This window comes from Telopea speciosissima, chromosome 6 (assembly GCF_018873765.1).
Source record: "Telopea speciosissima isolate NSW1024214 ecotype Mountain lineage chromosome 6, Tspe_v1, whole genome shotgun sequence".
Taxonomy (NCBI): Eukaryota; Viridiplantae; Streptophyta; class Magnoliopsida; order Proteales; family Proteaceae; genus Telopea; species Telopea speciosissima.
The window spans coordinates 38960652-38987917 of NC_057921.1; the positions used below are offsets into that span (position 1 = coordinate 38960652).

At 39.8% G+C, this 27266-nt stretch overlaps 2 protein-coding genes across 2 annotated transcripts; one reads left to right on the plus strand and one right to left on the minus strand.

Annotated features, from left to right (window-relative positions):
* The first annotated feature begins 209 nt into the window (after positions 1-209).
* LOC122664128 (protein ASPARTIC PROTEASE IN GUARD CELL 1-like) lies at positions 210-1741 on the plus strand. Its single transcript, XM_043859829.1, has one exon. It carries the CDS (start codon positions 272-274, stop codon positions 1730-1732), a length of 1461 nt encoding a protein of 486 aa, XP_043715764.1. The 5' UTR covers positions 210-271; the 3' UTR covers positions 1733-1741.
* A 3621-nt stretch (positions 1742-5362) lies between these two features.
* Positions 5363-22800, minus strand: LOC122664129 (peptidyl-tRNA hydrolase, chloroplastic-like). The gene is made up of 8 exons (XM_043859830.1): positions 22521-22800; positions 21511-21595; positions 20380-20447; positions 20235-20285; positions 20067-20140; positions 15452-15510; positions 15294-15370; positions 5363-5504 (listed from the first exon to the last, which is right to left on the minus strand). The coding sequence occupies exons 1-8, from the start codon at positions 22767-22769 to the stop codon at positions 5391-5393; spliced, it is 777 nt and encodes a 258-aa protein (XP_043715765.1). The 5' UTR covers positions 22770-22800; the 3' UTR covers positions 5363-5390.
* Positions 22801-27266: the final 4466 nt, after the last annotated feature.

The following is a 27266-nucleotide window of genomic DNA, read 5'->3' on the forward strand; positions in this document are numbered from 1 at the left end:
GAATCCGCCCTTGAACCCTCCCTTCCCCGCAAGTTAGGTTTGAAGCCCCTTTCTCGCTTAATGCTCTTCTGCTTTTCTTTCCATCTCTCATCAACAAGTCTGACGTGATGCAATGTAAATTCCCTCACAGTCTCTCTTTTACTCTTTTTCACTCTTTCTCTCTCACACTCTTCATATTATAAAAGCCCTCCCTACTCACGAGCACTGACAGTCCTCGCTCTCTCTCTCTCTCTCTCTTTCCCCCTCTTTCAGTCTCTGTGCAGCAGCAACAATGGCGGAAAAGGGGGTTTTACTTTGTTTTATTTGTGCTCTCTGCTTCTCTTCTGCTATTTCTCGAAGCCTACTAGATGGGTCCAAAACCACAGTCCTTGACGTCTCCGCTTCGATTCAGAAAACCCTAGATGTTCTCTCATTTGACCCTGAAAGTGAAACCCTTCAAGAGCTCAAGCAATCATCATCATCATCATCTTCGTTCACTCTGCAATTACAGTCACGAGATGTTATTCACAAATCTACCCACAAAGACTACAAAAGCTTATTCTTAGCACGACTCGAGCGTGACTCAGCCCGAGTCAAATCCCTCAACGCCAAGCTAGATCTGTCTGTTCGAGGCATTAAGAAGTCGGATCTGAAGCCGGTGGAAACAGAAGGGTATGAAGCTAAAGTAGAAGATCTAGCAAGTCCGATCGTCTCCGGAATAAGTCAGGGAAGTGGCGAGTACTTCTCCCGAGTCGGAATCGGTCGTCCAGCGAAATCTCAGTATTTGGTCATCGACACAGGCAGCGATGTCAGTTGGGTGCAATGCGCACCTTGCAGTGATTGCTACGACCAAGCTGATCCGATATACGAGCCCTCCTCGTCGTCTTCTTACGCTTCCCTCACTTGCGACACCCAACAGTGCAGATCGCTCGACGTATCGGCGTGTCGTAACGGGTCGTGCCTTTACCAGGTTTCTTACGGTGACGGGTCTTTCACCGTCGGCGATTTCGTGTCTGAGTCGTTGTCGCTCGGTAACTCGGGTTCCGTCAACAATATCGCTCTCGGCTGCGGCCATGACAACGAGGGCTTGTTCGTTGGCGCTGCCGGGTTGCTTGGTCTCGGTGGTGGATCGCTCTCGTTTCCGAGTCAAATCAAAGCGTCTTCGCTCTCCTACTGCCTCGTCGACCGGGACTCAAGCTCGTCGTCGACTCTCGACTTCAACTCGCCCGACCCGGCTGACGCCGTTACAGCTCCGTTACTCCGTAACCGCCAGGTTGACACGTTTTACTACGTGGGCTTAAGCGGCCTTAGTGTCGGTGGTCAGATGCTATCGATCCCACCGTCGTCATTCGAGATGGACGAATCTGGCAACGGAGGAGTAATCGTTGACTCCGGAACGGCAGTGACTCGGTTGCAAACCGATGTGTACAACTCACTCCGAGACGCTTTTGTGAAGGGGACCTCTGGGTTACCGTCTGCAAGCGGAGTGGCGTTGTTTGACACTTGTTACGATCTATCGTCGAAGAAAAGCGTTGACGTGCCAACGGTTGCTTTCCATTTCCCCGGTGGAAAATCACTGTCGTTACCGGCGAAGAATTACTTGGTGCCGGTAGACTCTTCTGGAATATTTTGCTTTGCTTTTGCACCGACATCGTCGGCGATGTCGATACTCGGAAACATCCAGCAGCAGGGGACACGTGTCGGATTCAACCTTCCCAACTCAGTTGTTGCTTTCTCGCCTAATAAGTGCTAGTAAATTACGGGTACGGTTTGGTAAAACAAATATTTGATTTACTGCTTTTTTTTTTTTTTTTTTTTTTTTTTTTAACCGTTAGGGAGTAGGACTGTAGGAGGAGAATTTACTAGTTTTTAATTATCACCGTCAGATATTGTAACACAGATCTGGCTGAGTGGTCGGAGTGAGCCCCACTTATATAAGTGACAATTATTACACAGTGGTATGTATAGTAAATTAATTGAAGTTTTAGGGGTTTATTATTGCATTCCTTGTTTGAAGTTAAGTGGACGGTTTGTTTCAATATTAAATTGTCAAAGATGATATGTTTTGGAACGTCTTGCATGTATGACACGTGGCATGATGTTACTCTACGTTTTTTGTATTTTTTTTTGGGGGTGATTGGGGGGAATCTTTTGCTTTATTCGTTAGCGGTGGGGGTGGTCGCTTTCTTGGAATACGTGATTATGCGAGACGGCTCACATGCGGAATGGCACGTGGACCACACCAAAGAGCTTTTAAGTGGTGATGTCAGCTCTTTAATATTTTTTTAAAAGACACTTCAGCCCTTCTTAGTGGGCAAAATACCTAATCTACCCTTTCAATTAAAACACCCACAAACCCTTCTTCTTCCTCACATTCATCGACAACCTTGGAGAATCACTGCAACCTACCGTCTTCTGAAGAAGAGACCTACTCCGGCGATAAAGCAGCCCGGCATCAACTGATCACCATCTTCATCACTCCAGCGAGTACAGTAGATGCCCCATTTCCTCTGTTTACTGGTATTTCATGTTCGTTTCTGATCAAGCTCCCTTGTCTCTCTGTTTCTGGCCTTAGGTTTCTAGCTCTGGACTTTGCCATATCAGGTAACGACTTCCATCACTCTCTCGCGAGTCACGAAGAAGACGCAAATAAAACCCAGACATCTCCATGTAATTCTCGGAGTTTCATGGGGTGGATTGGTAACTGCTGCAGCTTCTTCCAATTTTTCATGCTCCATTGCCCTGATTGAGAATGTCTCAAACATCAATCAAGTCCAGGCGAAACAGAAGAGCATTCATTAACATTATGTGGCACTTGGATCTGGCTAATCAAATTTCCATTTATTTCTTTCTGATTTTGGGAAGTTCGGAAATAAAACCCAACACATTAATCCTGACTTGCAGGCATAACAATGTCACACGACTTTCTTCTTCAAAGTTTCCGTAGTTGTACCGGGTTTGGATTCTAGCATACCCCATTGAATTAGTTGTTTCAGCTGTTGGAAATTGGAATAAAATGATCAGAATTATGGATTCTTAGTATCATAGCTCAAAAAAAGTTCTCAAGAGATAGAAGAAGCCCTCTTTTATCGGCTTAGGTTTGTATACTCAATTTCAAATCATTGGTGAGGGGAAATTGACAGATTTCTGGTATTGAGTAGGAATATTAGTATTGCAGGGCTTTTCGACAAGCTTCCTGAAGTTCCCATGCTAATTTAATCATCCCCACTTCTCCTCCAACCTCCTACTCTCCCTCTCCCTAGGTACAAACTCCATGCCTGTTCTTGGGTTCTTCTCTTCCACATCCCCCCCTTATAGTCTTTCGATTAAAAGTGTTGTGTGTTTTTTTTTTCATTCATCTGATAATTTGTTCACAGAAAGTGGATTTGTGATTCTGAAGGTTCAAATGCAAGGGATTGCTGTTGGTCGGGTTATTGGCCGGAAATGGGTGGGGGAGAGAAGCACTTCAGGTAGCAGGGGAAGGGATGGGGCATGGGGCTGTTGGCCGGAAATGATTTAAGAATAAGTTTTTTTGTTTTTAGTGTAGAGGGTATGTTGGTCAAATAAATTTCATTTGTTAACACCGTTAAAAAATGGGGAACGGTTGATATTATGATAGTTAGTGGGTGTGCCCTAAAATATAGGCAAACGTCAATGTCTGGGGGTGGCATTGATAATTTCCCTAACATCAATGGTGACAATATCCATCGGTGGCTTCTATTGACTGTAATTTTGGCCAAAATTCAAGAATTACTTAACAGGGGAAGGTTCCCATGCCTATGGTGTTGCAAGAATTTCTCATACCACACCAATGGCAGCACAAGGGATTGTATCGAATCATCAGTAAAGCCCGTAATGGTCAGGAGCCAGGGGACCCTCCATTTAGCTTGTCTCCAGGGAGCCCAGCACGTCCTGCTAGCCATTAAGTTGTGCCTAACACATCCCTGGCATGCGCCAAGATGTGTGCAGCACAGCTCAGCCGTTGGATGTCCCTGATAGCACCCTGGAGACAATCCTGATTCCACCTCTTGGGTTTTATAAACTTAATTGATTTCCTTTCTACCAAACAAAAAAATAATAATTCAAGGAGAAAATTTTCCTTCACCATGGTGAACACTAATCCACATTCACAATTATTTTCCATCCTTGTTTGTTTAAGGTCCAAAATTTCCGACACATGCCTTACCCTCTTTCCTACATCCATCCAAATGCAAAGATGGTCGGTGGTGTAAGGAATCCTCCTTCACCATGGCTTGCGAAAGCCTCGGTAGTGGTCAAGTTTTATACCACCACAAACACCCTCGGACCAAGATCCTCAGCAGTAGCACCGAGTGTGCGGTGCACATCCCGTGGCACAACAGACACGTGCCACCACAAACACCCCCTGACCAAGATCCTCAACAGTACCACCGGATGTGCGGTGCACATCCTGCGGCACAATAGAAGACACGTAGCACACATGGCACACATGGCCTCTGTTGTGCCACAGAATGTGCACCACACTCGGCAGTAGTGCAGAGGATTTTTATCCTCCCCCCCCCCCTAAAAAAAATTTAGAAGGGGTTGTGTGGCTTACACCCAAACACAAAATCGTGTAAAAGTACCACTCTATCCCTCATAAAATAAAAGATCTCAACCCTATTTATTCTCTATATGGGCTCTCATTGGCACCAGCACTGGTGTAGGCGCTACACAACCACGTACCAGTCTCTTGCCTAACAAAAAAAAAATCCGGTCAAATTAGGGTGAGTCCAACTCCTTCCGAATGAGAATATGATTTTATAATCAGTATCGGGATTGGTGTCAGCCGATATCGATCCAATACAACTACACATCAGACAATACAGATATATAGTATACAACCAACAGGGTATTGACATGTGGCAATACCCATAAAAAATCATACCTACTATAAATTTATTGCTACAGGCTACACAACTAAGTGGTCAGGTAACAACATCCCTTATGCACTAGCAGTAGTGGGGACCACAGACGCATTAAATCTCCTCTTCAATGATAAAATACCAAAACCAATACACATTAATACAGGCCCCAACCACCCCAACTGTTAAAAACAGAGAGTTGAAACTTAACAGTATTTCTTGCCCATTTCCATTCCTAAGAAAAACCCAAAAAAATAAAAAAAATAAAAAAAATTGATTCTGTAACCCCTTAAATTAATTTTGGTTTTTGCTGGCTTTTGAAACTCCTAGTAGCCATTTATTATTAAAAATGGCTATGACCTATGAGTTGGTGAAAGTGAAAGCAAGAATTCTCCACCAAGCCTAAACAAGTCTTGCAGACCTGGTTTAGTAAAACACAAAACTCCCCTCACTATTAATTCATTCAAGTATTCCCTCATATATACCATTTCTTTCTTTTGCAGCTGTGGATGAGAACCCCCTCTCTGTTTAACGAAATTGTTCCAATGTCTTCGAACTGTTAACAAATGTAGCACTTTTCTCAAAGCCCTCATTCAAAAGAATCCTCACAGCTTCCAAACCATTTTGAAATGTGAAGTCCAACTGGAGAAACACAGACATCAGGGTATCAAGCACTGAAATTCCAACTGAGATAGTTTTTCTTTCTTTGTGTTTGTGTGTGTGTGTGTGTGTGTTTTGGGGGGGGGGGGTGTTGGGGTGGGTTATGCGGACACAGACACATGTCCACGTGTCTGCGTAGTTACTAGAATTAAACCAAAATCACAAAATTAGACTTTTAAAACATACAGAAATACTTATCCCCACCCCCACCCCCACCCCCAAAAAACATATCGTTGCAACTTGCGAGGATATGGGAGAGCAGAGGTTCATGTTCAGAACAAATCACGATTTCAGTTTCACTTTAAGGGTATCCACCCCACCTCCAGCCCCCAGAAGAGAAATATAGCCAAGCATGGGAGATTATTAGATTAAGGAAAGAGAAGAATTATTGCAATAACTACATTACAATGGAAGAATCAATATCACTCAAGAGACTACAAATAATAGGTAATTCATATGATAAGGTGGTCTGAATTTAGGAGGCTTTGACAAAAGTAGAGAGGATAAAATTTTAGTGCAAATGATAATCCGATAAGGTTGGGAAAAGCACAAGGGATGGTCGATAATCCTGATCAAATCAATTGTTCAACAATAGAATTAGCACTAGACTAGAAGTATAGAGGAAAAGCATCATGGTGCCTACCTACAAGAACAAAGAAGATGACCAAAGTTGCACCAATCACCATAAAAACAAGCGAATAAGTTGGGAGAGAGAGTTTGAGAGTAGGTTAAGCATGAAACTAGAATATCAATTATATGAATGTATTTATCCTAAAGAGATTATCAATTTAAGCTGTTTCTTGCACTGAGTGAAGAGATAATTAAGTTCCCAATCAAGGTAGGTACACCAGTGATCAACATGAGCTCAGTGTCTTTGCATTAGTCATTAATGTATTGACTAAATACATACAAGATGACATCTCATGGTGCAAGCAGTAATGCCCTATCGTCTTCAATCTTTGGTGCAAGCTGTATGCTATTTACTTATGATATATAGGGGGAAAGGCAAATTTTGAATTACAGAGTTATGCACTAGAATCAGAGGATCTTAAGATACGCCAGAATTGAAATATATTAAATGGAGTAAATATTAGTAGATAAGAGGAGCGGTTATGATTGATAACCAAAACCACCATAGTCTTGGTTCAATCATCCACAAGGATTGAAGAGAATGTTTCCCATAGAGTTAGAGCTTGCTAGATGGAGTGTAGTGGTTCTTTATCCATGATATACATAAATTACAGATTCCATAACTTCCATTAAAATTACTGCTCCATTTGTCTCGACATAAAATGACCGAAAGTAAAATAAAGAACGTTAATTTTTCATTACAGAAATGATCTCATTGAAAGTAAGCATATGGTGTGTAACCACTATTTCATGCCCCAATCCTAAGATATTGTTGAATAATGTATACCAGAATACTGTAGGGATATTCTGGTCTTTTTGGTATTTTATTTATGCTTTATTTATGTACTTTTGAACAAGGGTAGAATTGTAATTAGGGCTGACACTGTTCACGTGAACAGTATCGTGAATAGTGTTTCCCTTTGTAATCTCTTTTATTATTATTATAAATAGAGAGCTTGACTGATCTCATTGATCATTCAAGCCATTCACTCAAATCGTGTTTTGCAAACATGGCATCAGAGCCAATTCTGATCCAAGTTACAAAACACTTCCCTCCTTCCCATCCCATCATTTCTCTCTTCTCCTCTTTCTCTCAGCTTCTTCTCTTTTTTCTGTTTTTTTTTCACTGCTTAAGGGGCAGCACTAATGAGGTGATCGAATGATCTAGTTGCTGCCCTCCATCTACCTCAATTGATGATATAAGGATTTTTTCTTCTCTGCGAAAGCTGCTGCCCTGTTTTACTTCTACGATTTTTGGAGGCTCTCCCCCTTGAAGATCAAGTCTCATTCCTATTGGAGATTGGTTGTTCGCATTGGAGGTTCCATTCTAGCAGCTCTGGACAGCATCTATTGCAAGTCTACAACAACTACTGAAGCTCCCTTTCCTATATCGATCTCAATTTCAGGGTTTTCAAAAACCCTGACACTCATCGATTTTAGGGTTAGGGTTATTCCCATTTGCTGATTTTTTGAGGGAAGTCTTATACATACCACAAGAGTACTTGACCAGAATTTCAGCCTCATCCTTGGGAGTTTTCTGCAAAAATTCAGGTTTCCAATTTTTGGGTTTTTTTAAAACCTTGACTCCTATCGATATTTGGGTCTTCTCTTGTTGGATCGTATTTTTTTCTGGCTCTTCCTTGGTTGATTGCTTCACCCTTTTGCTGGATTTATCTGTTGATTACCTGCAAGTATGACTGGGTCTGATATTACCATGGCTACCTCCGAAGGTGAAGGTCAGTCCAGGACTGAATTCCTTCCTTATGCTGCTACAATTAAATTGGATGGTACCAATTACTTCATGTGGGCCAGATCTCTCTCTCTGACTGTGGCTGGAAGAGGACTCACTGGCCATCTTACTGGCACCTCTGTCGAACCCCTTGATGAAGGCCCTCTTCGGGCATGTTGGACTACTAATGATGCGATGGTTATGTCATTCGTATTGAACTCTATGCAATCTGATCTCTCTAGTCAAGATCTTCTCCTTGACATCGCTACACAAATTTGGACTGCTACCAAGGAAACGTATGGACAGTTGGGGAATGATGCTCAAGTTTATGAGATTCATAAAACCCTCCATACCACTACCCAGAAAGAGTTGTTTGTCTCTAAATACTATGCTGCCCTCAAGAGTCTATAGCAACAATTGGATCACTACTCTTGTTTTCAGCTCTTTATTGCCGCGGGCATTACTGCCTATCGCAATTATGTGGACCAGATTTGTACCTATGATTTTTTGGCTGGACTTAATGCTGAATATGATCCAATTCGGGTTCAAGTTCTTGGTCGGGTACCTTTTCCAACCTTGGAGCAGGCCTTTTGCTTTTGTTGACACTGAAGAGACCCGTAGGGTTGCAATGTTACTTACTCCTACGGTTGAAAGATCAGCCTTACAAGCTGCTGGTTCTAGCCCTATTCCTCCATCTGAGGGTAATGCTTCGGTTATTTCAGCAAAAGAGTCTGTCAAGTGTAAACATTGCAACAAACCATATCACACTAAGGCTACTTGCTGGAAATTACGTGGGAAGCCTGCTGATTTTGAGGCCAAATGTGGTCGTGGTAAAACTAGAAACAAGGCTAATCACACTGAAAGTGTAGCTACAACCCCCACTGCTGAAAATGGCCTCCCAAGAAGAATTACACGCTTTCCGGCGTATGTTACAGACTTCCGCTGCCTCCACTACATCTCTTCCTGCCAGTTACTCTACTCCATCAGGTTCCCACTTTGCCCGTTCAGGTATTTTCTTTGCTGGTCATTGTGCATCGGTTGTCTCCACTCCATGGATTATAGACTCCGGTGCCACTGATCACATGACAGGTTCTTCTAACCCTTTCCATACATATTCCCCTACTTTAGGAAAGGATACAGTCAAAGTGGCTGATGGATCTCTCATCGGTATCCGGGAAAGGATCCATAAGCTGCTCCCCTTCCCTTACCTTGTCTTCTGTTTTGCATATTCCTAAATTCACTACTAATCTTCTCTCTATTAGTAGTATTACAAAAAATCTGAATTGCAAAGTAACTTTTTTTCCAACTCATTGTGTTTTTTAGGAACTGGACTCGAGGAAGGCGATTGGATCGGGTAGTGTGCACGGTGGATTGTACCTGCTTGATGATGGACCTCTTCTTTCAAAAGCATTATCTTCTTCATTATGTCAGCCATCTTCATTCTCCTCTGAATTACACCAATGGCATTCTAGATTACGACACCCCCCCCCCTCTTAGACACTTTATCTCATTTATTTCCATCATTAGTTAAAAATTGTAATAAGGAAGAGTTTTTTTGTGAGCCTTGTGTCTTGGCCAAATAGACACTTCCCAATTATCCTATTTCTAATAAAAGATGTACTTCCCTATTTAATTTGGTTCATATTAATGTGTGGGGTCCTAGTCGTAAAGTTTCTATTTTTGGTCATCGATGGTTTGTCACTTTCATAGATTGTTATTCTAGGTTCACGTGGGTCTATATGATGCACAAAAAAGCTGAAGTTTTTTCCTATTTTCAGCACTTTCACAAAATGGTTCAGACCAATTTAATGCCACTCTCAAAGTCTTGCAAAGTGAAAATGGGAGAGAGTATCTGGAAGGTCAGTTCCAAAAATACCTGGCTGCCCATGGCATTTTACATCAGACCAGTTGTGTTGATACTCCAGCCCAAAATAGTGTGGCTGAGAGAAAAAATCGCCATCTCTTGGAGGTGGCTAGAGCACTTATGTTTGCTCGAAATGTTCCCTCCTTTTATTGGGGAGATGTTGTCCTTACTGCCACCTATTTAAAAATAGGCTACCTCTCTGGTACTTGGTTCCAAGTCCCCTATCGAGCTTCTACATGGCTCTTCCTTTTTTATTGTTCCCCCTGAGGTATTTGGCTGTGTTATGCTAGGGATACTAAATCCCCTAGTAAACTTGAGCCCCGCGATCTCCGCTGCATTTTTTGGGTTACTCTCCCGCTCAGAAGGGTTACAAATGCTATTACCCTCCTGCCCGCCATACCATGATGAGTATGGATGTTGTCTTTCATGAGACTCTCTCCTACTATTCGTCCCCACCTCTTCAGGGGGAGAGTGTTAGTGAAGATGTGCTGACCATAGAACCTCCCCTTCCGTATGTTCCTATTCCTCCTACTCCTAATCCTCCCTCTGCCTCAGGGGGAGAGGTTCCTATACAGGGGGAGACAATCACAGATAATGTTTACATTCCTATTCAGGGGGAGACAACTCTAGTCCGGCAAACTCTAGTCTAGAAAACCATTAGTGAATTTCAGAGGAGGATTAATGATTCTAATGTGTAGACTTATACAAGAAAACATAAGCAACTTCAATCCACTGCAACACCCGTACCCATTCAGTTGCCAAACCTGGATACAGAACTTGCTTCTCCACCTGGTAATACTTCCTCTCTCGATCTACCTATTGTTGTTAGCAAAGGTTTCAGGGCTTGCACTAAACACCATATAACCCATGTTGTTTCCTGTAACCCCCTTTCTCCATCTTTTCGTGCTTTTGTTTCTTCTCTTTCTTTTATTTGTATTCCTAACAATTGGCAGAAAGCTCTATCAGATGGAAAGTGGAAGACATCAATGATGGAAGAAATGGAAGAAATGGAAGCCCTGAAAAAAAATGACACATGGGAGCTTGTGGTTCTTCCACCAGGGAAAAGGACTGTTGGATGTAAGTGGGTGTTTGTAGTGAAACAGAAGGTGGATGGCACTATGGATAGATATAAGGCACGACTCGTGGCAAAGGGGTTCACTCAAACATACGGGATTGATTACCAGGAGACCTTTACCCCTGTTGCAAAGCTGAATACTGTTCGAATTTTGCTATCTTGTGCAGTCAATCTTGGATGGGATTTACAGCAACTGAATGTGAAGAATGCTTTCCTAAATGGAGAACTGGATGAGGAGGTGTATATAGACATTCCACCAGGGTTCTCTTGGGACAAAAACCAAGGCAAAGTGTGTAAATTAAAGCGTGCACTTTATGGGCTGAAGCAATCACCTAGAGCATGGTTTGGCCAGTTTCACAAGGCCATGGTTTCTGTGGGCTACAAGCAGAGTAATGCTGAGCACACTCTTTTTATAAAGAGGGTTGGTGAAAAACTCACTATTCTTATAGTTTACGTTGATGACATTATGGTTACTGGCAATGATGGTGATGAGATCAGCCGTTTGAAGACATTTCTTGGGCAGGAGTTTGAGATTAAAGATCTAGGAAAGCTACGGTACTTTCTTGGGATTGAAGTTGCCAGATCTTCTAAGGGCATTTTTCTCTCCCAAAGGAAGTATGTCCTAGATTTATTGGCTGAAACTGGTTTGTTAGGATGTCACCCTTCAGATACTCCTACGGATGCTAATGTTCGTCTCAAAGAAAAGGAGGGTGAACCTATTGATAAAGGTCGGTATCGAAGACTAATGGGGAAGTTGATTTATCTCTCACACACACGTCCTGACATTGCTGTTGCCGTGAGTACTGTGAGTCAATTTATGCATGATCCCCACTCTTCTCATATGGAGGTTGTTCTTCGTATCCTTCACTACTTAAAGTCAGTTCCTGGAAAAGGCATTCTCCTATCTCCTCATGGTCACCTACGGATAGAGGCGTACACTAATGTTGATTAGGCTGGTTCTACAGATCGCAAGTCTATCTTTGGATATTGTTCTTTTGTAGGTGGCAACCTTGTCACTTGCGTAGCAAGAAGCAGAATGTGGTGGCTCGTTCTAGTGTTGAAGCAGAATTTCGTGTTATGACACAAGGCATTTGTGAGTAACTTTGGCTGAAAAGTTTGCTACAAGATCTTGGTGTTCCTATTCATCTTCCTATGTTGTTGTACTGTGATAACAAGGTTGCAATCAGCATTGCACATAACCCCATACAGCATGATCGCACCAAGCATGTTGAAGTGGATAAACATTTCATCAAGGAAAAATTGGAAGAAGGGATGATTTGTGTTCCCTTTGTGAAGTCTGCAGATCAACTTGCTGATATTTTCACCAAGGGATTGTCTGGAAAGTTGTTCCACCCTAATCTAGTCAAGTTGGGCATGATTGAAATATTTTCTCCAACTTGAGGGGGAGTGTCAAATAATGTATAGCAGAATACTGTGGGAGTATTCTGGTCTTTTTGGTATTTTATTTGTTTTATTTATGTACTTTAGAACAAGGGTAGAATTGTAATTAGGGTTGTGATACTGTTCATGTGAACAGTGTAGTGAACAATATCGTGAATAGTGTTTCCCTTTGTAATCTCTTTTATTATTATTATAAATAGAGAGCTTGACTGATCTCATTGATCATTCAAGCCATTCACTCAAATTGTGTTTTGCTAATAGATATATTATGGGAAGTAAAATATTTCCTTCCTTTATTTTACTTTGGGAATTTTACATCGAAACAAAAGGAGCTTGAAGGGTAAATTTCCCAAGTATGTTTTGCTACGTTTATTATGGGTAAACATTGGGAAATAAAGAAAACTTGATGCAGATAAGTCACCTAAAGGGCTTATTTCATTGGAAATAAACCTTGGGTTGGGTTATGTATGTGTTGGGCCTTTGATCCCATCGAAACAAAAGGAGCTTGAAGGGTAAATTTCCCAAGTATGTTTTGCGACGTTTATTATGGGTAAACATTGGGAAATAAAGAAAACTTGATGCAGATAAGTCACCTAAAGGGCTTATTTCATTGGAAATAAACCTTGGGTTGGGTTATGTATGTGTTGGGCCTTTGATCCCATGTGTTTTCTTTGTAACGGGTCACTTTAATGGGCCTAAAATATGGATAGGGAAAGTAGGAAAGGGGGATTTACTTCATTAATTTAGTTAGAGTCCTGTTTTGAGTCAGTTTCTTTCATTATTTTAGTTTCCTAGTTAGTTTATGTTACCTTATTAGTTAAAGATTGGGTTAGGCCTTTCATTTTTAGTGTTTGAGTATGTCTATGGGTCTTCTATATAAGTTTGTAAGGGGCTACAGCCTTGTACACGAATTTGATTAATGAGATTGAGAATAAAAAAACATAGCTTTGGGCTTTGCTCTATGAAAGAGTGTGGTGAGATGCCATTGGTGAGAGGCCGTGGGTGAGAGACCCGAGTATGAGAGAGACTATCCTATCTTCCTCTTCCCTTCTTCGATTTCTTGTTTTTTATTTTATTGTTCTGAAATTTTCTACAAATCTGAGAATCGATCGAAGTATTTACTGTTGCTAGACCTGAAGTTTGTGATCCTCCAATGGACTGGTTATCACTTGTGACTGGTCTACATTAAAAACAGATACATACACGAGTGAAACTAAGAAAATGATGATGTATGGGTAAGACAACGAATGATAGAGCTATAAGCAAACAAACTCAGGGTAATTTAGAATTGGCACCTGTTACTTGTGGTTTCCAGCAACCTGATGCTGCTACTTGTGGTTCACAGTAACCTATGTTGCATTTATCAGCGGTGATCAGTTGGACCTTTGTTTAATTAACATCTCTTTTTTTAATTGACCTCCTCCTTTCCTTAATCCGCAGGAGGGCGTTTAGGCAGGTTGCTGTTCAAGTTAGTGAAGTTATTTCATGTAATTCGACCTAACAAGAATGGAATCACACTCTATAAGCCAAGCATTGTTGAGCTAAGTCTCTTTCGCAGGGGCAGCTCTTCACGTCCATTAGTGTTCTTTGCCTGACGGTTCATCCATTTTTCACTCACAGGTTGCTATCGGACATCACCTTAGGCAGGGGATTAGTATTTTAGTTCGTAATGGCCTAGTCCCCAGCAATCTTATGCTGTTATCAGTGGTTCGCAGTAACCTATACTGCACTTTTATCAGTGGTTTGCAACGACCTACGCTGCAGTTTTATCTGTGACCTCTATTTGGGGCTCAAATGCATCTGCTCTTTACTAATCAGATCTCTAATCATATGATCTTTTATTAATCACAGCATTGTTCCCCTGTTTTTTTGTGTTCTTTTGAATACCTCAATATTTGCAATTTTATCAGTCTTCTTTGTGAAGATTTCTACTTGCCACCTGCCTTCCTTGAGAAGGGCTTATGATGTTACTGTTGCTGTTATGATATTTTGGATTGGGGTTGGTGTTCTCTAACGCTTATTTTGTTCGTTGCTGGCTGGATTTATTCGACACGAAATTTTTCTGTACCATTCCTACTCATGATTGATGTGGTTGAGTTGATATTGCTACTAGGATGAAGTTCTCTATACTCATTGGCATCTACGAATGCTATATATGTTCAAGACTGGTTCTGCAGTTAATATCTATTCTGGTTCTGCTGTTTTTTCCTTGTTCATGTTCTGGGTGATACTTGCAGGCCAAAATAGAGTGGATCAATCACCATTGATCTTGCTCCTTTCACCAGTTGCAGAATAAATTTTTTTTTTTTATTTCGTAAGATGCTGAGATTGGATTGCTTGCGCTCAACGAGGTTATGGGTTGCGATCCTTTACCTGAAATCTCAGCTTGAATGGACTATGTATGAGAGAGATCCTTCATTCGCAAGCACACTCTATCTCTGTTGGTTTGCTGTTATTATCATGGGAGGAAGAAGAGGACAAGTCTACCTATTTATAAATTATAATTAAGCCCCTATACTCCTTATATTACTCAAACCCCTGATTCTTGAACTCCAATTCCATTTCACCACCTTTTCAATTTAAATCCCAAAAAGCCCCCTCCAATCAAAATTACTGTTTTGCCCAAAATCATTTATTCTTTCCCATAGGGTCCTCATTGTGCTGAGAAATTATGAAATAACCACTCATTTGTCTATTTGAGTCTTCAGAATTTCTTCACTTTAGTGGACCCATAGAGCAGGCTTTTGGAACCCGGGGTTGCATTAAATATGGTCTTAGAAAGAGTGGAGTGATAGAACAAGATTCATGTGACCAATTCCAAGGAGTAGGGATGAGTTATAGTAAAGTTGAGAAGTGCAGGCTCAAAAACAGCTTGGCCTTGACTAGAGTGGAATGGCAGAGCAAATCACGTAGCACATCCTAAGTAGCTAGATAAGTTTGAGTTGGGTTCTGTCTCTGTGTGTCTCTATATGTGTATACACATTTAAACATGTCAGTAAGGCTTTAATTTTTCTGTCTCTTTACAAAGGGCAGATGGGTGGGGTAGAGAAAGAGAGGCAAAAAAGGGTTTACCTCTTCACGTTCTTGTTTATTGAATGCTCGAAGAACAAAATTCATAGGAAACATTTTCCCAGGAGGTCGTCCGATACCTTGAAGAAATTCCATTGACACATCAAATATTGTGATTAAAGACAGATGAGTGAACACAAAGCAATGAATAGGATTTCTACCTATCCTTAAACGTGGAAAATCGCGACTCTCTTTCAAGTGATTGATGATACTTCTCATCCTGTAACCAGACAAATACAAGACAAACAAGATTGAGTTTGAAACAAAAAAAGAAGAAGATTGTGCAATGTATTGAAGTATTTTTGTTAGTTTGGGCCCCATCAAGTCACAGCTAGTACTAGCAATTGCGATGTCAGATACCAGCAAAGGCCTCCAAAAGAAGAATTACTCAAAAATCATTTACCAAATGGTTTTCACCAACAACCAAAGAGAAGCTCTACTACCCTAGGGAGGAAAAAATCAACATGGCGACGTTCTAGATTGCACCAAGGAAAGGGTTAAATTTACAATTAGGTCCCCAACCTACATATTGTTTAGAGCAATGATAAAGAGTTCCAGCTGCTAGGGTAAAGGCCCGGGTTCGAGTCTTGAAGGTGACCACTTTGTGCAAAAAAGCCAAAGGTTAGGACCAGCCCTGGGTAATGGCCCTTTTCTACTCTGTTGGTTTCAGCTAGGACCTCTGTTGCGTAATTGAACTGTTGAATTGCAATTGTGGACTATGCCCATAAGACAATTTTGCCGAAGAATCGCCTGTATTAATAGGAGAATCTGGGCAAACAATTCAGAAATAAAAGTAGCATTATTTCCTTCAATGAAAAGTTGCAGTATCTGAAATGCAGATATCAGATCAACCCTTCTTTGTGTCCATAATGGGAGGAGAGAGAGGATGTTAGAATTTGTGTAATGCCCAGCATTTCTAGTATAATACTTTAATATTGATTTAGATCATTTGTTATTATTTTAGTATCTACTGAATTGTTTTATTTATTTATGATCTACAGTGCAAGCAGGTGGCATGCTTATAATCTTAGTGATTAAATATTGATTCGTATTTGATTAATATGATTAATTAGTTAATCCTATTATTAAAGGGATTAATGAGAGATTAAAGGTGGCATAGCATGATTGGACCATGTGTCCTATTTTAGGGCTGCCACATGGTGGATGGAAAGAGGATGAAGTGGTGGCATGGTTAGTAGCCACATGGCATAAGGGTGAAGTGTAATCAAGGGTCAACCACTTTGTTTGACCAAGTCTAAACAACCACCATTTGCATGGCCAAGGTGGTGGTGGTGGCATTGGAGAGCCAGCCACATGGTTTTGAGGAGGAGGTGGCCTTAGGAGACACCATATGCATGCCTAGGAGGAGGTGGATGTTATGTGGCAGCCACAAGGAGAAGGAGGTGGTGGCATAAGGTGGATTACCACATGGTGCTAAGAAGAAGGATGAGGTGGCAGTTGTTTAATGTAGGATGAGCCACATAGCACAAGAAGTTGGAGGTGGTTAGAAGGGCTTTGACCAAGTTATTATCCTAAGTCAGCCTGGGTTCATATGGTGGAAAACATTTCTATGTTGCTGGTTTGCTCTGCTCTGCTAAGTTTTCTGCTGGCTTAGAGAAAAGAAGAAAGAAAGAAAGAAGGTAAAGGGATTGAGGATTATTAATGGCTACTGAATTGAGAGGGCAATTAAATGGATGTTGATGGAACTTAGTTGCTGGAACCATAGAAACTAAAGAGAAATAGTGAAGGAAAAGCAAAGATTAGAAAGAAGAACAGGAAGCTTAGAGGATTGCTGTGATACCAAGTCAATTTGTTAGAAAGAAGTGAAAGAGAATTAGAGAAAGGGAAAAGAATTCAAAGTTCAAATGAGGAGCATATCTGATTTTTCAAGGTGTTATTGATTAAAGGTGAGGGCCTTATATGTATATGGTTGTATGTATTTGTATATTGATATGACTGGTTACTGTTTATTTATATAGCTATACATGTATGAATAGAATGATGTGAGGGGGACATCTAAGTACTGTTTTATAATTGAATGAAAGAGCTATAATGAATTGTATGTATGTAGATGATTATGGATGTGAGGGAAACATACATGTATTGTTGTATACTTGTATGATGTGTATAGTAAAGGTTATGTGGATGTGAGAGAAGCATACTAGTACTGTTGTATGAAGTGTATCATAGAGTTTTAACATGTTTCAGTTTATTTGTATGAATGTGAAGCAGTCATATGTATATTGTTGAATGTGTTTGTTTCATTGGTTGGGCTACAAGTATTGCTAGATACATGCATGAGTTAATTGATAAATGAGAACATGAATAAATGCTACATTGAAATGTGTAACTGTGTAGGATGAAAAGATGGTCTTATATGTAAGAGAAAGAGATGGTTCTAGTAGGGATCTCTCTCCCAGTCTGCGACGGCAATACGTAACGGCATGATTGGGGGTTGTGTGGCGACGATACATAACGACACGACTAGATATCTCTTTTCCAGTATGAGACGGTGATACACAACGGCATGACTGGGGCCGTGTGACAGCGATGCGTATCGACACAACTAGAGATGTAACCCACCGTATAATAGCGATATGTAACGGTATGTCTGGGAATGTTTACTAATGTGTGATGGCGATACATAACGGCACAACTAGAGATGTGACCCCAGCATATGACGGTGATACGTAATGGTATGTCTAGGAATGTTTACTAGTGTGTGACGGCGATATGTAATGGCATGACTGATGATTTATATAGACACGGATGACAGCCGCTGATCACGGTGGTGTCCTCATTAATATGATGTGTTTTATGGCAGTTCACAAATGATGACTAGACTTATATTTTGAAATGCCTTATCATAAAATGCTTGTTTTCCTGATATGAAAATGCCTATTTGTATTTGTACACTTGTATGAAAGCACATGAACATTTGAATGTATTGTAACATGATTTCCTCACTGAGTTGTTGGCTCATCCCTATTATAATTATTCTTTTCAGATGATGAGTTCAGAGAAGAGGTGTGTACAGCTCCAGACTCTTGATGCAGATTTATCACCAAACTGGGCTTCTGTTATTAGGAATAAGTTTAGGGTTGGGTTACATACATGTTGGGCCTTTGATCCCATGGGTTTCTAATGTAATAGGCCACTTTTATGGGCCTAAAATATGGGTAAATAGGTTGCATACGGGATTAGCTCCCATACTTAGTTTTATTTCCATACTTAGCTTTTTATTGGTGTTTTAAATTGAACCGGTTCAACCAATGGTTCAATTTAAGTGATTTTATTAGTTTTTCTTTTAGTTGTTTAGTTGGGCTGGATTAGGACTCTATTTTGAGTCTATTTCAGTTTCCCAGTCAGTTTAAGTTAGTTAATAGGTTAAGGGTAGGATTAGGCCATTCCTTTTTAGTGTCTAAGTCTACTTTTGAGTCTTCTATATAAGTTTGTAAGGGAGGCCAGCATTGAATACGAATTTTGATTAATAAAAACTCAGTTTTATGCTTGCTGCTTTGTTGCTGCCTTTGCTCCATCGTGAGTGTGCCTTGTGAGTAATATCACGGTGAAGGGATTGGTGGATCATCAATCTACTCCTTGCATCTTGTAAATCGGGAGGTCCTCTCTTAGCTTTTCTTCAATTTGCTACTGTTGGAGATCAATGTCAATTCAAGTAAGTAGTTTTATAATTCTGCAATTTCATTCCTCTTCTTAATCCTCCACCTAATCCTAATCGATTCCCATAACCCTAGCCTCACTCTAAAATCTGTCCAGCCTTATCCCTCTACTCGATCTCAGTTGCAGCCCAATCTGTCCATCAAAACCCTATATCCAATTCTGCCCTAAATTGCAGGATTTCGTAACTCATCCAAACCCTGACTTCTTTATACCAAAATAACCCCAAGACCTGCATATTAAAGCCATATAAGACCCATTCACAAATTCCCATCCTAAACCCTAGAATTAACCTAAAACCTAGTGCTGTCCATTCAAACCAGCAACCCCTTTTGCTATTGATCCTGTTATCTAGCTCCTAGTAGGTCTCCTACCTATCTAGGACTACATTAACTCTTTGGATTGTAAGTGTACATGGTACACCAACCTAGGGAGCAAGATTGAGAGAAGTATTTGTGAACAATAGGAGTTATGATGTGAGAAAGACAAAGAACATGTTTTGCAAAAAGGTTTAAATACAGAGCTTTGTGATACTTATTCAATTGCCCCCAGTGTTATATATATGTCATGTATTAGTCTTAATCCCAACCCCAGTAGTATTAAGTCTTCCGTTGTGTATGTATGAATTCTATGGGAGTTGGGTTATTTATACAAATGTGAAAGGTGATTTCTGATCAATGACCGTGAGGGCAGACTTTTTTCCCTATCCGGGTTGGGGGTCGTTACAATTTGGGTGGAAAGATGCAAATGCAAAGGATTCTACACTGCAAATGGCTTGGGCAATTAGCAGTGGGGCTATACCCAAAGCATAGTTGTCATAGTGTCTAGGAGACCTAAGGCATTGGAGGGGGCCTGGATGCAAGGGGCCCAAGGCACCTAGACGCTAGGCATCGCCAATGCCTGGTCAATGCCTTGACTACTATGACTTAAAGTATGGCCTATAATCAAACCCTAAAAAAATAGCCAATTGAATGAGAGTCGTTGATTTGGCAAAAGAGGTTCACAAAATTAATATTCATAATGGAGAAATTTTTACCAAAAGACTATGCTGCAATATCAAAAAAGATAACACATCACAAAGAGAATATGGAAACATACCCATTGTGACCCCCATGTCCACCTTTCGGCAGTAGACGTAGTTTTGCAAATGGTAAATCCATGTCATCAAATATCTGCAACAAAGTAAATAAGAAGTTTATGGGTCAGGGAATAACAAAATAAATTTTCATGCTCAAGAAAAAGAAAATAGAAAATGATGACACTTACGACAAGGACTTGCTTCAGTGGAATCTTGTAATATGAAACAATGGATCCAACCTGCACCAAAGGCCCAGAGGTCTAGTTACCTTAAAGTGAATTGTTGGTAAACAAAATTACAAAAACATTAAGTCTTTCAATATGGGTTACTTACAGACTCACCACTTGCATTCATGAAAGTCTGTGGTTTAGCGAGCATTACTGGGACACGTCCTATACACCCTGTAAATAATAAGGGGAGGGAGGAAAAAAGATCCGTCAGGAGTTGAAAGTGGCATCTGTACCAGACTCTACTGAGTGCTGAAAACTAGCTATGGCTTAATTTACTACATCAACCTGATAGAAATGGAAACAGGGTTAAAAAAAAAAAAAACACTTCGTCCACTCATTCTCCCATTGCCCTCCTCTTTTCCATATCATCTTTTTCTAATTTCCAGATGTGTTCCTTCCCCTTGAGGATGTAGAATGATAGCAAGACCTGCTATGCAACACAGGTTACACAAAAAGAGAAATGCAGGCAGAATGTACCTCATTTAGTGTCTTCAATATTTTACACTCAGAATCACAAATATGACCACCTCCTTGACCTTCACAGCCACTTTATATAGGGGTTCTGGTAGTTGTCGAACATTTTACTGTTACTTTTAATATATATGCTCCGGACAATAGTAGCTGGAAAGATACTCCAGATTTTCTGACTTGAAGAATATGTCATCAGATCTATCATCTGTTACCCAGCATTGCCAAATTCTACCATTAAAGTTGGTCCATCCCTCATGTAGAGCAACTCCTTGTATCAACCCTTTTTTTTTTTTTTTGGCCGGGATAGATAAACTCTGTTTATCAACTAGTTGATTCAACTGGAGAAAGCATTATATATACGGGTCATGGAATCAGCTAGCAACATATCATTGCACCAACCACAATGGTTTATTTGCAGACAAAAGAGGAATGAATCCCTCCTAAACATGCTTGCTGAAGTCCAAATCATGGATTTATCCAGTATTTTCCCCTTTTTCTCTATGAATAATCCTCTATGGCACTAAGAATAAAAGGTGCATACCTAACAAACAACTCTGACAAAAGTAGTTGACAGAAACTGAAACATTTTTCAGAAGACGAGATACGAAAGACCAGAACATGTAGGTTCAATTCTTCAATATGTTGAACACCGGAAAATATAGAGATGACTATTCCATTGGCTAATTTGATGCAGTACTTACATGAAACCAGTTTAGCAAAAACAAATTGTTGTAGCTCGGAATATCTTGAAAAGCATGCTAACCTTTTCCAAACAGAGCTTTAAAATTAACACTGCTCATGGATATCCCTTCAGCTTCGGCTATGGTGTCTATCATCTCAAAACCCACCTGGAAACACCCCGATTTGCAGGATTATAAGAACAAGAAAATTAACAATAAAAAGAAAAAAGAGAATTCAGCAACCAATTCATCCAAATGAAGAAAGAGAGAGAGAGAAGCAAATGGGAACACAACAGAAACCAACAAGTACACAGGAAAAGACAGAGAACTAAAAACGAAGCAAAATCATCTGAAACTTAGCATTTCAAATTCCCTTCTCTTCAATAAGATAAAACCAATTGAGCAAGGAAACCAGAAAAGAATGCCATATATGTGTTATCTGGGAGAAAATGAGTGAGTTCCCACAAGTGGCTATAGAAAAGCCAATTAGTTAAAACCAACAAAACAAGCAAGACAGAAGATCATTTCCAAAGAATCACAAGCGCATCCATAAAAACAGCCAACACAATCCAGTGGACCAGTGGCTACATCATTAATGTAGAAACCAATGATTCCCTAAAAGTTCCATGAATATAAACACTCCAACAAGAAAATTTAATAATAACTTATACCAATAAAAATCCACATCTCATTACCTACATCTGGGTGGCATGGGATAGCATGTAAAGCTCCAAGCAACAAAAAAATTAAATAACCCTAACCAAGATGCTAGAATCTATGTATACTAACCCTAACCAGCTATTCCATAAGCTGCATTAGATTTGCAAGGGTTACTGGGTATAATTCGTATGAAAACAGAAAGTTCTCCTAAATAAGCAAATTTGAACTTATGGGCTGTAATTAAAATTTTGCCAAATGAAGTTTTTCATGCTGAGTTGAGTTAACAAGAACGCCCAAAGCCAATAATATTCCATATATCCAAAAACATCAGGGAAAAAATCATAGACAGTCAAACAAACAGGGGAATTTATATTCGCGTAGTTTAAGGAATTGAAAAACATCGAAAGGGAGAGAGATAAAGAGAGGAACATACGTTGTGTCTCGTTCCTTGGTACAACTTGCCAGGATTGCCGAGCCCGACAAGCAGCCATGGCTTGGACTTTTGTTCCGGTGCTGGTTGAGTTGCAGAAGTGGTTGGATCTGGACTTGCACAATTGATAGTTGAGAATTGAGACATCCTCGCGGAAGAGGAAAAGCTGTTGCAGCGGCAGAAGCAACAAGGGATACGAACACTGCTCACTGATGAGAAAGAAATTGAGGTAAGCATCATGGTTACACGCATCAATTAGGGGGCAACCATGAAGGTAACAACACTCTACGGGTAGACAGATCTCCACCTGCCCAACTAACCTTTATGGGCCTTGGTTTTCTTCTCCTGTCTTCCTTGCCTTTTACCAAAAAAACAAAAGGGTAAATGACACGTAGGATACCTAATGTTTCATCAAATTGTAGCTAAGATACCTAATGTTTGAAATCTTGTCATTTGGGGTACTTCATATGTCATAAATGATGTTTAAGGTACCTCGTGCCTCATATAATGATGTTTGAGGTTCTTCCTATTTTTAATATCTCAATTTTACTCCTACCCTATCCATTCCCTCCTCCCTCTTCCCTCCTCCCTCCTCCCCATCAACACTATCCCACCCTCCTCCTTGCAAACCCGCCCAACACCACCATCGTCGTCGTTGCAAAATTGATATCTTCATATCTTGACAATCGAACCTTGCACTGAAGCAAAACTCGAAGCATAACTCCACTGCAACAATGCTTCCTCCGCTGCACAAACCCTATGCTTGTTCGTGATCCACAGCTCGTCCTGGAATGGACTTTTCCACTCAAAGTCATTTGGAGCAACGAAGGCAACCCCGCCAAAATGATTGTTGAGAAATAATTTTGTTCAAATTGCATAGCAGAAATCACGACGAAAACAACAATAATCATATAAGATCAATATCAAAATAAGAATAAGAGAGGCAGAAAGAAATAATTTAAGCAAATGAGGCATAACCCAAGATGAATTCATGTCTGGTAACCTAAACATTTGGCTCTCAGAAAATATTTAACTAAGCAAAGCATGAGAAAACCTATAAATAGTCAAGTCTGGTATTAGATGGATTCCAACAATAAAAAGGCAATTATACACATCATGCTTAGACAATTATATGAAACATGTTATATAAATAATGGGAAGAAGCTTTCTGTCTCGAAGTGTAGCCTACGCTAGCACTCCCATGTGTCTATCTCTCTCCTCCTTGAAACAAGGGGCAGAGGTGTCTTTTCAAATTGGGAGGAGAGAGATAGACTCATGGGAGTGCTGGCATAGGCCACACTCCCGGACAGGGAACTTTCTCCCATAAATAATTCATATCATCTTAGATAATTCAATATCAAATTATAACAACTTTTCTTGGTCTGGTCATCTTTGTGATTGTCCGTTGCACAACAAAGTGATGTAAAACATCTTCATCGTTGGTTAGGCAAAGTAAAATCTCTCTATCATAATGTAGGCGAGGTAAAATCTCTCTGTCACTGGCTAGGTGAGGTAAAACATCTCCATCACCGCATAGGCGAGGTAAATTCTCTCCATCACTATCTAGGTGCATGAGGGGTGCATTCCCGCAAGTCATGTGAAAAAATACAATGAACCTCATCCAATACCTAACCCCCTACTAGAAAGGGTGACAATCACAAAGTTTCCTTTCAATACTTCCATCATTTCTGTCATTCTATAGCATTTCCTTTCCTTTCTTTTATTCCTTTTCATTGATTCTTTTCTTTCCTTTCCTTTCCTTTCATCACATGATCATGTCATGCAAAATCCATCATTTTATCTTTTATTTTTTGGGAAGATATTTTCAAGATTAACAATATTGGTGTAGGTGCATTAATAACAATTGATCACTTCTCTCTATTTACATGGGAACGAAAATCTAAAAAACAGCAAAGTAAATAGAATTCATAACCTCTCTCTATCTACTTTGGTTCGGAAGAGGGCTCCTCCTTGTAAGGTTTGGTGCTAAATTTGGTTGTTGCATTGTGTGGTGGGCTAATTAAGCTCCTCCCAGGCTTCCCAAAGTAAGTATCGATGGGACCAAGCTTCTCCTTCACCTGCTTTGAGAGCTCAGTGTAGCATTTCTGCATATATAGTTGTGCATTCTCCTGGGAAAGAAAGAGATCGGAATAACGGGGTGATTTCTTTTTGCCAAAACATTCCTTTACATTTTTGTCTTCAAGTTACCGATTGGGTCGCTTCACCCACGGTTCAAAATGTATGGTAACTCCAACTTCACCCCAAGACTTAGATGATATAATAAGGTGTCTTTGGTTATTGTCGTGAACAGATCTACATACATACTTGGTGATTATTGCAAGAGGTTTGACGAGCTGAGTAAGTGGATCATAGTTAGGCACGTCGAGCTTGAGGCCATGAGAAATGGCGATGGGTGAACCTTCCGGGAGGTAGTTGACACTTTCAGTAAATATATATCATACGGTGTGTTGAATAAGAAGGGCGTATATATCATCAACAGATTCTCTATCTCCGGCCATCATTTCGCCTTAATTATCTTTTCATGCTTGTAACATAAACACAATTTATCATAGCATTTGTCATCCATGTATTTAAATAAAATGTAGTTCATCATATACACATTTTTTTTAAAACTAGAAAAGAGTTTCCGTTTAAGTGACAATACATAGATTACATTGTCTAATTTCAAAAACAAAACCAAAAGTTTAAAAAAAAAAAAAAAAAAAAAAAAAAAAATCAAATAATTATTCCTATAAATTATATTTCTATCCCCTCGTCATTTCAACGTATATGTACAACTCCTCACCACTTGATCCCTTATTCCTTAATTCTTTCTTTTTCATTTCCATCATATGATTAAAGAAATATAATTCGACCCATTGACGAAATGTCTAACATGAATGAAGAATTGAGCATCAATGCTCAATATCATTGGAGATCAATTAAGGTGCTAAACTCTTAACCATTAATCACCATCTATGAAAGTCTTATCCAAAAAAGGCATTGCTTCTTGATAATCATTTCGCCCTGTGTTTCCTTTGTTTTGCTCATTTATCACTAGATTCATATTCTCTATACTGCACGGTCCTTCTTCTTGATTCATCTCCCTAGTCACTCAATCGTTTTCCAGATACATTGATATCCAAATCACAGTAGGAATACACAGTTCAATTGCATATTTACCCCAAGCTCTTCCCTGGTTAACACTATTCCAGCCCAGTCCCATTCACTGTGCAATTGACAAAAGAAAACCCAGAATATCTTCTGCTGAAGCCCTATGATGAGCTGCAATAGCTCCAGAGTTTTTAGTTGTTGAGCTAATAGTGCAATCCTGGTAGAGTGACTTTGCAGTTCCAAAAATAAAGTCCATAAATCCTTGAATGTAATATTGGTAGAAGTAATGTGTTCCTGAGAGAGTATCCTGTGATCTAATAAACCTTAATTTATGGAACATGGATTCCACATCGATGGTAGCTGAACGAAAGGGTCTGATTCCTTTCCCATTGGCATCTTTATCAGAAGTTTTTGCATGTCATGTAATCACTGTTTGGGAGCTTTGCTTCCCTATGAATGAAACATAAGATTTCTTTCTTGGAACTTTTACATGTTCCTTGTAAATACCCGACTGAATCAAAATTTTCACTTTTTTTTTTTTTTCCGAATTGGGAGCTTTATATTATATATTGTATAGAGGGGGGATCGAACCAGGAACGGGGTAAGGTACCAGGCAAGAGACTCGAACTCGAGACCTCCTGGTGAGCATGGGCATGAAGCACACTACGGCTCACCAACTAAGCTAGCAGTTGTTGGTTAAAAAAAAATTCACTCTTATTTCATTATTAAAAGGAACCATGTCCACGACACCTTGAACAGTAAGCGAATCACCAGTTCCATCTTTGGCTACAACAATCACTTGCATGCTATTATTATTAAACCCTTCTATTAAATTAAATTTCATATCATACTCATTAATTCTAAAATCATTTTAAATAATATATTTCTTTAAAGATGGATCTTCATCTCTTTGGGCTGCATAAAATTGGACAACCCATCATAGACATATTATCATTTCATGTATTTACATAAAACACACCATAAAAATAACAAAAGGTTGGTGATCGATATTTCCACTCACCTTGATGTCCACATGAATAGAGTACTTGGGAAGAATTTCCCACTAAGGTCTCTCACTTCTTGGTTGTGTCACATACATGTATCTTGTATTTTAGGTCTTCATTCTAGATTTGGATTTAAATCTATTAATAGATTTTTAGTCAAAGATCCATTATAGATTACCATCTATTGTGTTTTAAGATTTTATTTCCTGGTACAAAACTCATTTCAACATTATTCCTATCTTCGTATAAATGTATTTTAGTCCCTAATTGACATTAATACAATTGGTATATTAGTAGAAATCCCTATTAATAATATAGGAAAATTACACTACCACCCCCTAAGGTTTATACTAAATACAATGCAACCCCTGTATTTTCAAAATATACACCCAACACCCTTTAAGTGGACGGTGAGTCGACGGTGTTAAATATAGAATTTAAATGGAAATGTTACCTTTCAATTAAAATAACCTTAATCTAATTTTTTCTTTTTCTAACATAAAAACGTGGGACCCACCACTATTTCCTTCTCTTCTTCTTTCTTCTTCTTCTTCAACCACCGCCCCACCATTGTAAACAGAGCATATGGTGCAGTGTTGTCCGGGAATGCTGTCAGGGAGAGAATCATTGG

Coding starts and splice junctions, on each gene's coding strand:
- LOC122664128 (XM_043859829.1), top strand. CDS start 272: ATGGCGGAAAAGGGGGTTTTACTTTGTTTTATTTGTGCTCTCTGCTTC.
- LOC122664129 (XM_043859830.1), bottom strand. CDS start 22,769: ATGCGTGTAACCATGATGCTTACCTCAATTTCTTTCTCATCAGTGAGC. Junction 20,448..21,510: donor TAAAGCTCTGTTTGGAAAAG/GTTAGCATGCTT, acceptor TATTATTTACAG/GGTGTATAGGACGTGTCCCA. Junction 20,286..20,379: donor TGAATGCAAGTGGTGAGTCT/GTAAGTAACCCA, acceptor CCTTTGGTGCAG/GTTGGATCCATTGTTTCATA.